At 39.0% G+C, this 12,061-nt stretch overlaps 1 protein-coding gene across 1 annotated transcript in view; it reads left to right on the top strand.

Moving 5' to 3' along the window:
- Positions 1–12,061, top strand: part of psme4b (proteasome activator subunit 4b) — a 47,208-nt gene that overhangs the window by 15,986 nt on the left and 19,161 nt on the right. Inside the window, exons 17-29 of the mRNA XM_039616195.1 lie at positions 1,090–1,188; positions 1,491–1,560; positions 3,478–3,545; positions 4,040–4,243; positions 8,269–8,426; positions 8,703–8,798; positions 8,928–8,983; positions 9,118–9,174; positions 9,276–9,331; positions 9,434–9,532; positions 9,627–9,689; positions 9,958–10,053; positions 10,524–10,655. Coding sequence (XP_039472129.1) covers positions 1,090–1,188; positions 1,491–1,560; positions 3,478–3,545; positions 4,040–4,243; positions 8,269–8,426; positions 8,703–8,798; positions 8,928–8,983; positions 9,118–9,174; positions 9,276–9,331; positions 9,434–9,532; positions 9,627–9,689; positions 9,958–10,053; positions 10,524–10,655 — 1,254 coding nt within the window. The remainder of the gene's footprint in view (positions 1–1,089; positions 1,189–1,490; positions 1,561–3,477; positions 3,546–4,039; positions 4,244–8,268; positions 8,427–8,702; positions 8,799–8,927; positions 8,984–9,117; positions 9,175–9,275; positions 9,332–9,433; positions 9,533–9,626; positions 9,690–9,957; positions 10,054–10,523; positions 10,656–12,061) is intronic.

The raw sequence follows: 12,061 nt of genomic DNA, 5'->3' as shown, positions 1-12,061 counted from the left end.
GATGATCATATTTCTTCAATATCAGCTTCTTTTCACTGATTTCCTGTAAAGTCCTGACGCATTCTCATCTCAGGACGTCAAATGATGCCATTTTCAGATGCCACCTGCGTCTCACCATTACGCACAAGGTGACTTTTGGCATCGGTGCCTTGATGCATTGCCCCCGAGAGACGTTAACAGTCCTTTCTCAGAGACCTCAAAAGAGGGATGGCGGTGGGGCATAAGCCACAGGTTTATTAGTCAGGAGACCATTGTCTGCAGCTTGTTTGCACCTTTGTGTCACTTTAATTCCACTTGTTTCCACTTGCTTTTAACTTTCACTCACTGGTAAGGTTTAGATAACACTTCTTCACTACAGCAAACTTACCCACTGAAAAACATGAGTAACAGCCTCCATCTCTCTAATGCCATAACCTTGTGTCACCACAAGGACACCTTGTGTGTAACTGAGACACACCACCACAACTCCACTGAGAATGAGAGCAGGTTGAAAATCCAGGATTTAGTTTATATCCTTCCCCTTACATACAGAACCCACACAGTGACCAAGCTCTGCTGTATTTAAAAGACCTCATAGTGCCGTGTTATCTCAGTAGAGCATTTCATTGTCAGACTGCAGGCTTACTTATGATTCCTAGTTTCCAGGTCTCCTCTCTCTTGTGGTACCAGATACTTATTTGGACTGATGAGGCAGACTCCCTCTCTTTACTTTTATAGTTATGCTTAATAGCTAGGGCTGGATCATGTGACCCTGATTCATCCCTTAGTTATGCTATAAGTGCAGACAGAGAATTGGATGCCTCAACATTGTTGGCAGAAGGCTGCCGCTCTACGAGCCTGGTTCTGCCAGAGGTCACTTCCTATTAAAAGGGAGTTTTTTTCCCCACTGTTGCCAAGTGCTTGCGCAAAGGGCATCAACGGAGTTTCTATATTGTTTTAGTCTCTACCTTACCATATAAAATCTCTTCATTTGACAGTTATTAATTGAGAAATGATCTTTATTTCTAATATTCATCCCTAAATAAATAAATGAAAATAGCAGTAATAAAGTACATCACTCGATCTTCTTAAATCTTTCCTCTGCGTTAGGTTGCATTGCAGAAAGTGTTTAACTTTGCCACCTCAAACATCTTCGAGACATGCGTGTCAGGCAGGATGGTGGCTGACATGTGCAGAGCTGCAGCAAAGGTACGTGTATGTTTAGCTCTTCTTCTCAATTTCCATTTTATACAATATGTGAAGGTTTTCATTCAAGATAATTAGAGAATGTCAAACAAAGATTTCATGTGCTGAAGATGTTGGAAAATGCAGTTTTTCTCCACTAACATGTTCAGTTTAGCTACATGCATATTTACTGTGTTATGGCCTCATTTTGATGGTTTACTGTTTGTGATCTTATGCATGTATTTGTGTTTGCGCTTGGGCATCTAAATGTATGTGTGCATATCTATGTGTGCACTTTCTGCATGTGCACGTGTGTCTGTTTGCAGTGTCATCCTTCCGAGTCTCTCCGACTGTTTGTCCCTCACTGCTGCAGCGTCATCTCCCACATTACTGACAGTCAGTATCACTGTGCAACAGTGCAGTGTGTGTGTGTGTAGTAATGTAACTCTGTTTGCATTAAGGCTGTTCCAATAAGCGTTTAACTAGTTAATTCAGAATTTATTCAGTGATAAATGAAACTGGCAATTTGTAAAGTAAATAAAAATCTTCATTCTTTAATTTTTAGAACACTGTTAGTTCATTTATGATCTCAAAGCTATTAGGTAAGACACCCTACGAGAGTTTAAAGTGAAATTGTAAAAAGCATGTGTTTGTCTCTAACAGTAGTATTCTTTAGCAACTGGTGGTGTCTAAGTGGAACAAATTTAAGGGAAATTAGAAAGAAATTAGAAACTGCGTGAATTAACTTTGAGACTTGGCTCATGTATGTGGTCAGCCCAGTTGTATGCAAAAGCTGGGGCAGTCCTGGAAAAACTATGTTGGCCAAAATTTCAAATATTGAGGTCAGTGTATGTACAAGTAATCCCTGTGAGTCAAAAGCTCAGACTTCAGACTGCTCTAAATGCTTGGTTTCAGACAGTGGATGAACTGAGAGGTGGCGCCAAGGCCCAGTATAAGATAGACAAGGGGGGGAATTTGAACTGTGAATCATGCAAAATCACTTTAGTGGACTCTGGGAAATAAATGAAGATAGAAGTTTGACTTTAAAAGTCAAAAGTCACTTCTTTAAATGCTAATTGGTGGTTAGTTGACAGCTTTCATTTCATGAACTTAAAATGAGAAAATGTTAATAGTATTTGTGACATATACATCAGAACAGCTGTTTTACTTGAAAGTTTTATTGGTCTTCTGGCTCCTGTCTCCATGTTCATAGTTACCTTAACCTGCAACTTGAAGACATTTCAGTTTGCATATAAAGCCTTACACTCCTTTACAAGGACCAGTTTGCATAATTTTCCATGCCTGTGGGGTGTTACAACATGAGATTGTAGATTTAGTGATGGCAGTAGTCTAATAAATTTGTTAAACAGTGCATACATCGGAGAAGCCAAACAACCACTCCACAGATGCATAACATAGGAGCCACTTCAACAGTATAAGACTCAGGTGTGCACATTAAAGGAGAAAGGAGACTCTTTCGAGGGTGCCAAAGTTCCATTTTAAAAGGAGAAGTAGGCATGTATGTTCCTTGTGAACGACCGTTATTGAATAGAAGTTTGAGACCAGCTATCAGCTTGCCCAGGTGATGAAGCCCTCATTCAAACTCTGATTTGTGTCACCCCAACAACTTGCATGATGGCATGGTGGGGCAGTGCCTCACAAAGGATTGACACCTTGGTTGCACTGATGGTACTGAGCCTTAATGACTCACATGTTGTACCCTGGCAGGGTGGGTCAGTTGACTATCACCATCACCTCCAAGGGGACACCAATAATCCTAAGAAGTATATTCATTAACTTAAGTTAAATGTAATAAAGTGTAACATAACATTTAAGAGATGGTTTTGACCGGCTATTATTGATGGCAAAGTGTGTTATTTACTTGTTTTTACTCACGTGCCCACTTTTGCATAAAACTGGCTTGTGTTTTTTACATATTATGTCAAATACGTCAAAATTAGACCAACGCTTTAACAAGACTTGACACTATGCTAGAGTAAGCAGCACTTTAAGCTGAGTTCTAAATTTTGGAGATTAAGATCCTCAAAGTGGTAAAAATAATATTTTTGTCAAGCAGATTAATAAAATAGCTATACTAGTGATTATTAATTAACATTAGTTAACATTAGTTAGTTAAGTTAGTTAAAACAGCTTTAGATGCATTTTATACAGGTAAACTAATAGGCTGCCAACTATGCAGCTCATATGGCTAAACAAGTGAATTTTGATCCCAGAATTCGACAATAGGAGCTTGATCTGTCAGGGGAGCAGTGAAGTACATAATTCAGCTTGTTTATGTGTGTGTGTCTGTAGATGAGGAGCTGCAGAATGAAGATGAGCTGGATAAGGAGCTGCTGTGGAATCTCCAGCTGCTCTCTGAGGTGAGAGAAGGACACACACACTCCTAAAAACGTAATGCGTTTGACTGATTATAACAGTACAAGGCTTTATTGTGAATCTAGAAATAGCTGTTTGCTTTAAGAGAAGTTAATTTTCTTCACTGCTGCTTGAGTGATTTGGACATTGGGGATGCTTCAGTGGAAAACACTGAAAATGTACGAAACCGGCTGGTGTGTTTATCTGTTTTTAAATTTAAAAGGCTATAGTTGTGACATTGTGAGACCAAAAAAAAAAGAAATACAGCCAAAAGACTTTTTTTGCATCATACACCCTGCACGGTCATAAATTGCAAAGAGCTTTATTGTTAACCAGAAAATATTGATACTCTTTCAGTTTTGTTTTATTGCCCCTGGGAGCTTACCGTGAGTGGGAGCGAGCCAGACGCTACGATTTACTGGAGAACCTCAATATTTAAGACACAACTCTCCAGTGAATTGCCTGTGTGTTCAAGTACTCCTGTGTGTTCTGTCATTAGGTAACCCGTGTGGATGGCAAACAGATGTTAAAATATCAAGGCGACCTGGAGCGGATCTTGCGTGTGTGTGTGCGTCTGCGCTGCAAACGGGCATACACACTCGCCTGCAGTCTTCTGGAGCACACACTCCGATCGTTTTCCCTCATCTATCCCACTGAGTACCGCAGCACCTCTGGCGGCTTTGTTACTGACCTCCCTATTCGGGTAAACACACACACACACACACACACAATGGCACAAAGAGATAGGAAAGAAAACATCGGCCGCCATTATTTAATCTGATAAAGTGATTCTGAAGTTAAAGCCAGCTCCTTGCCTCTAGTTCCACATGCTGTATGGTTATTGTTGAAATAATATAATATTAAATCTGTCACTGGAAAACTTTGCCACTAGTTGGACTTTTCCATTTCTAATATGACAATCTGAAAGCCTTCATTAAATTTAAAGTAAATACACTGCTGGATTATATTACTGACTAATGCTGCTCCCTCTTCAGTCAGACAGCCGCTTACAGGTAGACATAGGAGTGGTGGAGGGGTTGAAACATCAGCCAAAAACCTAAAAAGCCAGAGAAAGAGATGGGAAATTTTGCAGCATAAATAGACCACTAAATTGGGAGAGTATGTGACGTGAGGCGTGTATGATGTGAGCAGAGTGAGCCATTTTACCTGCCTATGCAGTTCCTTGACTCTAATTGCTTAGTTTCACCTTATGCCATATTCACTAACACCCGCACAGGCGAACTGGCTGTTTTCACAGACATTAAAGTATTTAGTGAGTCACAGGAAATGATTAAATCTTCTAGGAAATGTAAAAGGCCGTAAGCTGAACCATTACAGCTGCTCTGTATTGTCCTTTAATTTATAATGCTATCTTACAGGTTTAATTATTGCAATGCAATTTCCTTTTGCATTTAGAAAGCCTAGTTCACATTAAAATTAAATGGCTACACTGCTGGGCCATATACTGGCCAATACTGCTCGTAGTCTGGCATGAAAAATAACCGCATCTGTGTTGTTCAAGGAAATTAAAAAATAGTTTCCCAAAGCTGGAAGCCACAAAAGCAAGAAATCCAAGGAGATCACGTGATTTTTCTTTCCCCAGTAACTTCTAATATTTGCATTTTTGTGCAGTATTTAAACATTACCTATTTATTTATTTAAAAAATCCCTCAATACCAACATTTTGTGATTGAAAAATTCAGAGTGGATGAGCCACATACCTCTCGCGGATAGATCTATATATTTTTACAAAGGAATAAACAAAGAAAAAAAGAGTTCTTCATGAAATAGGAAGCTGTGGTTTCGTAAAGGTTAATGCAATTTTATGCAATATTTTGCTCAACCCCTCAAATTAAAGCTCAGTGCTACGGTGGATCATGTGCCTCCATCTCACCCTGTCCCTAGCAGCCTCCTCTGTAACACCAACCCTAAATCCATAAATGAACTGTAACTTGAATATGTTTTGTTAGAAGACTAAAAATAACAGTGTCCAAAAATGTGAAAAAGTGGAATAAGTTCCGATTCCGTGAGCCAAAAAAAAGCTGCAGAGTACACAATATGAAGTGGTAACACTCACTAATTTAATTCAGCCTGTCGTTCGTGACAGTGGGTTTACATTTAGAGGAAGGATTGTGGATATATTGGACAAATTATGTTGAATGTGGAGCTGTCAGGCAGGAAGAAAAGAGGCAGACCACAGGGAAGATTCATGCATGCAGTGAGAGAGGACATGCAGAGTGTTGGTGTGACACAAGAGAATGCTGGAGATAAGGTGAGACGGAGGATGATGAGCTGCTGTGGAGACTCCCTAAAGGGAGCAGCCAAAAGAAGAAGAATATTATGATGAATCTGCTAGGTAAAAATATTTATTTTGTGTTAATCTGGACGCTAGGTAAAACAGATGAATATGACAGTGGTATTTAGATATTTTGACTTAGTAGCCTTCAGAAGTTAGCAGTACTCCTAAATTTTCAGCCCTGTGTTGGGTTTTGCTTTTTGTAGTTTGTGGCAGGTTATAAAATTATTTTATCAGTGGTAATCTTTTATTGTGAAGCTACATAAGCTATGATAAAGTAAAAGGACAATGAGAAACACTAAATAAATAAAGAATCGTTTAAAAGTTGGCAAAGTGGCTCAGTTACACAGTTTATCTAGTATTAGCTACCAAAAGCTCTTGGTCCCTGTTCTACAAAGTAAGTTAAGCATAGCCAGGTTGTCTTTCCATTATCTGGCTCTGTATATACAATGTGTCTGTGTTTATTATTCAGTTTATGAACTGAACAATGCATTTCCAAATTCTGAACACATTATTAATGACTGCTAAATCACTCTGAATTTTCCTTTCCACAATTAGTTCATACAACAAAACACACATTGCAGTTTTTCAAGGGTTCGGGTCAACTTCGGTTGTTTAAATGTGCAACGGGCTATAAATAAAATAACAAAATGACATTCAAAATAAAAACGGCTCAAACTATTTTTGTAGTTTCCCATATTATAATTTTTTTAACAGTATTCAGTGGGTTACATACTGAACTGAGGATAGAAACAAAGCATCAGTCCTATAGGGCTGGTACTGATCCACTACCAATACCAGCGTTGGTATCAATACTATGGATATTTGGGTCGATCTGCTCACCTCCAGCAGTCAGGCTGAGCTATCTCATGAAGGTGATTATGAATCTAAAAAGTTAATCCAGGGTTAACGCAAGGTTTTCCAAATAAGCCACAAATGTTGGATCTGGCTGATTTTACAAAGAAGATATAACTATACGATTTGAAAAATATAAGGAGCTTACACACATCGTACAGACTGAAAGCAACACAGCTGCTTCTGACAATTTAGGGGTATAAGTGTCTTTAAAAAGTGTCTTTAAAAGTTTTTCCAAGGGTGGAAAACATGCACTATATTCATAAAATCTATCCTATTTGAGGCCAGGAAGGAAAATCGGCAAAAATGCTGAGTGTGTAAATTAACAGGGTATCAATGCTCCCTGTTAATACTTAGTTGTGATTCCATTAACATTTAGAGGTGCGTGAGACAGTTTTAGTTTTTATTTGTTCATCTGCAGTCCCAGTGCCTGAGAGTAAAGATTAAATATAAAAAATGTAATTGTAATTTAGGGTTAGTCTAAATTTGCATATTCGATCAACAAGTCAATTGTCAACAGGTTTTAAGATCATATATTAATGCTTATAGAGTAATAAATTGTTTGTAGCCAGCAGGAAAATGCAGCACTAAAGTTGCATCTAAGAATCTATATTTATTACTGATGCTCATCTGGGAAATGCTTTAGACGCTATTATGAAAGCAGATCCTCTTACAGTCTGTACGCAGAGGTCTGAGGCATCGTCACAGATTGGTGATGCTATATTCCAGATTATTAAGTGGTTAGTAGGCAGTGATTTCATACCTGTTGATCTTAAATCTTAATCTTTTCATCTTGGAGATAGCATGAAGTTGTTATGGTAATGTTACCAGCTGAGAAGTGAATCGCCTTCATAACACTGAAAACCCAGGGTTAAATATGACGATACCTGGATAAGCCCAAGTCCTCTTTTTGTGCTGAAGTTTTCTCTTTAAAAGTTACGGAAAATTCCTGTAAGGCAACAAAATTACTGCATTTTAATACAAGGTCTGAAATGTCCTTTATACCTTATGACAGCTGGAGATTTGCTGAGCTCCTTCTCCTTCACTATTTATTTCATTCCCCGAGAGGAAAAAAAAATGTCTCTGGATTAATCTTTTTTCTTTTTTTTTTAAATCTTGATGATATTTTGGCACAGGAGTGCTCGGCTCTTGTGTTTGTTTTGATGACTTGATGGCAGTAATTACAGCTATGTTCCTCTGTTGCTTTTCACTGCTTTACTTTCTTTTTTCATTTCTAATACCAACCTCTTTTCATTTGCAGTTCACGGTCACCGATTCTGTACTTTAAGATTCATTCTCCTTGAATTTCTTTTTAATTTCATTTCAGTGCTTTGCTAGTTGGATTCAGCTGCTTTCATATAATAGTCAACCAGTCTCTTGCGTCAATATTTTTCTATTTTCCATTGAGTTTTGACCTTATACTTAATGTGTTTAAGCATTTAAATACCAGTTGATGACACAAATCTGTGGTTTTGAGGCTGACTGGTTGTGCTGGTTTAACTGACAGTTCTTCCAGTGGAAAAACTGGCAGCCACCCTCTACAACTATCTGACAAAATGTTCTGCCTCACTTTCCAGGACTGGGGCAGACCAGGAGATGTGGCAGCGTTGGGTGTACGTTGGCATGTGCCCGGACCGGAGGAGGAAAGCTTTGTTTTCCATCTTTTGTCCCACCTCCTGCACCCTGAGCTGCAACGAATCAAGGGTCACGTCTCTGGAGAGCAGCCAATGAGCAGGTGTACTGTCATTTCTCTCAGTTTTAAGTATTCAGACGCAATTAGGCACACTCACAAAGATAACAAATAAAGGTGTAGCCTGTCATTAGTGATAAATGAGCTTTGCCTGCTTCCAGCAATTACATGACTTCAGTTTTAAATATCTGTATTTTTTAAAAAAAAAAAAAGCCTAATTAGGGGTAAAGAGGGGGAATGTTAAATTCAGCTGCCAAGAAATTCAGAAATTCACATATAAACACACGCGCTCAGTGATCTCATGTGTTCCCTGATTCCCAGGGAGGAGTTGTTGCAGAGTCTCGCTATTGTGCAGCACTGCCTTCTTGGAGCTGGAAATCTGCTGCCCCCACTGGATGGACCGCACGTATCCGACCTGTGAGCCCTATACCTGCATACACACATGGACGCACCCCCCCACACACACACACACACATATATATATATGAAACAAAAACATCATGCAGTCTTGTCACATTTTGCTCCTTACACTTTGCTTCTTGTCAGGGTTTCCTCCATGGTGAATCTTGGGGAGGTCAAGCTGTATATAGGTGTTGACTACGGTATGAAAACATCCACATAACACATATTTACAAACACTCAATCTCCCATTAGTTTCTGTTGGCAATGCGGCCACTCATCCTGTATTCTGTACCCATACGGGGCTTCTGTATTTCTTCTATCCCTCCCCCTCCAGATGCTTCAAGGGAGAACTACCGAGAGTCCATCTGCCAAACCATGAGACTGCTGCTACGTGAGTGCAGATTTTAACTCCACCACACTCCAGTTTCTAACTTCTCACGCCAGATGAAATGTCTTTGCATAATTTACCTGTATCTGCTTCTCTCAATCCAGATCATATCTTAGAGCACTCAGAGGATGATACAAAGTCACTGTTTGTCATTATTAAGGTGCCCTTCTCTTTTTATTCTTTATATGAAATGTTGTTATTCTATCCTGCAGCAGGCCTGCAAAGGTCTCACAGCACCCTTTGTCTGTCTGCCTGACTGCAGATCATCAGTGACCTCATGTTTTTCCGAGGCACTCACAAGAAGGAGTTTGACTCACGCTGGAAAAGCTTCACCCTCGTCAAGAAGTCCATGGAAAACAGGGTGAGTTGGAAAAGTACACAAACTTGCTGGTTGTTTGTTTCAATGAGTCATTTACAAGGTGATTTAAATACTTTGCTTTTTTCTACTTTTGCAGCTTCTTGGGAAGAAGCAGCACATTAGAGCTCTGCTCATTGACCGAATTTTGCTCCAGCATGAGGTTTGTTTAACAAAAACACTGTGCCTGGTCATGAAAAAAATATTGGTGGGTTTTTACATTACGGGAGTAAACATAACTTTCCACTCATGATTCACCAAAACAACACAGTGATAATTTGACAGAGAACACTATTTTCTTCATATTTTTAATAGATATTTCAGTATATTATCATATTTTTTTACTTTACTACTCAAAGTCTGAAGTTACAAAAGTCATAATTGACATGCAATCTAGAATTGAAATGAAGATTGTATTTTTGTGTGAATAGATGAGAAAGATGGTTGTGGAGGGGAGTGAATATAAAGTGGTTCATCGGGATCTGCTCTGTGATCTGCTGCTGCTTTCTACCAGCACTTATAGCCAGGTAACTAAAAAAAAATAAAATAAAATAAAACACAAATAAAAAAAAACATGTAACAATAACATTATACATCCACCAAGACCTAAAATTCCCTTCACACCAGGCATGAATTGAGTCTCTAGATCTGGACCAGTGTGTAATTTTTTGTTTTTCTTATTATATTTTGATATGTGTTAATATGATATGACACAAAATTTTGTCCCATCTCACAATGATAACAAATTCTTTCAAATCTTCCAAATTCAGTTTTGGATCAACTCCAAAGTGTATCTGTCTGTAACTGCTTGTGCAGGCCTGCTAACCACAAATAAACATAACAAATCACGTAGCTTTCTTGACAGAGTTAATAAAATAAGTAATGAAGAACTGATCTGCTGACTCCTATATTCATGATGGCACTGTGATGTAAGAAAAACTGTGAGAATGCATGCATGTGCATCTGTAAGACTATGTGTGCGTGTTCGTCCTTGCAGGTACGCAGCAGGGCACAGAATGTGCTTATAGCTGCCTTGGGAACCTATAGTTTCTCTTACAGAGACCTCATTCCCCGAATCCTACAACTGTTGTCGCCACAACACACCAGTGTCACGCAGCAGCAGTTTAAGGTACTGTGCACGCAAACACATTGGAATGGATCACTAGTTGTCATACTGGTCACTCTCCGTGGTGCTGAAACGTTGTCCATAGTGCTAAATTTTGTCCTCAGTAGGTGGCCTCAGTGTCCTGCACTGGTCACTGCTTTTGAAGCTTTACTGCTTACTTTCTGGCAAGTAGGCCTTGACCCATCCTACATCATTGCCTCTTTCTTTCTGATATCTTCTTATATCTCAGAAAGAAAATGTTTCAGAATAGGAGTCATTATTAGCCTTATACAGTCATTTTTTATGAAAAAGTGGTACCTCTGTGCAATGTACTTAAAAAATAGCAAAGGCAATGCTAACAACTCCTAGACAAAAAGTCACTATTATCACCAGCTATGGTCTGTATACTCGGGAGAAGCTTTGTAGTTTCTGTATTACAGCACTGGCCTGTGTAAGCCTGGTATTCTAAGCAAAAAAATGTGATTTAAACCATTTTCACACATTCACTGCAGCCCTGAACTTTTCTTGAACTTACCCAACAGAGGTGCGTATGAGAAGATAAAAATTTGACACAGTCAGATCACAGATTAGCCGGTCTTTATCCTGCAAGCTCCCTCATACAAAACCTGTGATGACAGATTTCACTGCTGTACAATACGCTGGTGGATTCACAGCTACCATATGTCATCCTGCGCACTTTCTCCACACTTTCACCACATGTATGAGTAATTCTAGTAACGTGACAAAGGACAAATGCAGCCTTATCCTGATATATTCATGTGTGAAAATGGTTTACGTTGCTGTTTCATCCCATTGTTTCCCATTCATTTGTGTAATTGGGCAAAAATAACTGTACTAGCCACATAATCACATTGTTCATAGTATTTGACAGAATATGTGGTTTTAAGCAAGATGGTTGACCTGAAATTCTGTTAAAATTGCATATATAAGGAAAAAAAACAAAACAATTTAAAGACACTATTCGAGGATTGAACAGTGTCCGTGGTTGCTCTGCTTCCACGTTTGCAATGTTGTTGTTTCGAATTGCTGTTTCTGTGGCTGTGATCAGATCCATCAGTGGGATTTGTCACAGTGCCACAGCAAAGTTCAACCATTTTGCAAGGATGTTTTTCTCTGCTTGGGTGAGTTGTCTGTCAGACAAATTTTTCACCCACTTGTCCACATCAATTGTCATTGATCAGTGGTCATTAATCAGTGGTTGTTGATCAATGGTCATGACAATTTGCATATTAATGATCAAGAAATGGACCTCACGGCCCATTATTTGTCAGTGGTGCTAGTTTGAGTCATTGTGGAGATGCACTGTTTATATTGCTGGGGAAACCTGCAGTCAGCAGTCTCAGCTGTTTCTCCCACTACATCTAGATGATAAGAATCAATTTTTTGGGAATTATCTAAAAGATTGATGA

Source organism: Oreochromis aureus, linkage group 8, assembly GCF_013358895.1.
Source record: "Oreochromis aureus strain Israel breed Guangdong linkage group 8, ZZ_aureus, whole genome shotgun sequence".
NCBI classification, from domain to species: Eukaryota; Metazoa; Chordata; class Actinopteri; order Cichliformes; family Cichlidae; genus Oreochromis; species Oreochromis aureus.
The sequence above is the reverse complement of the archived record's forward strand: the minus strand, read 5'-3'. Positions and strand labels throughout refer to the sequence as shown.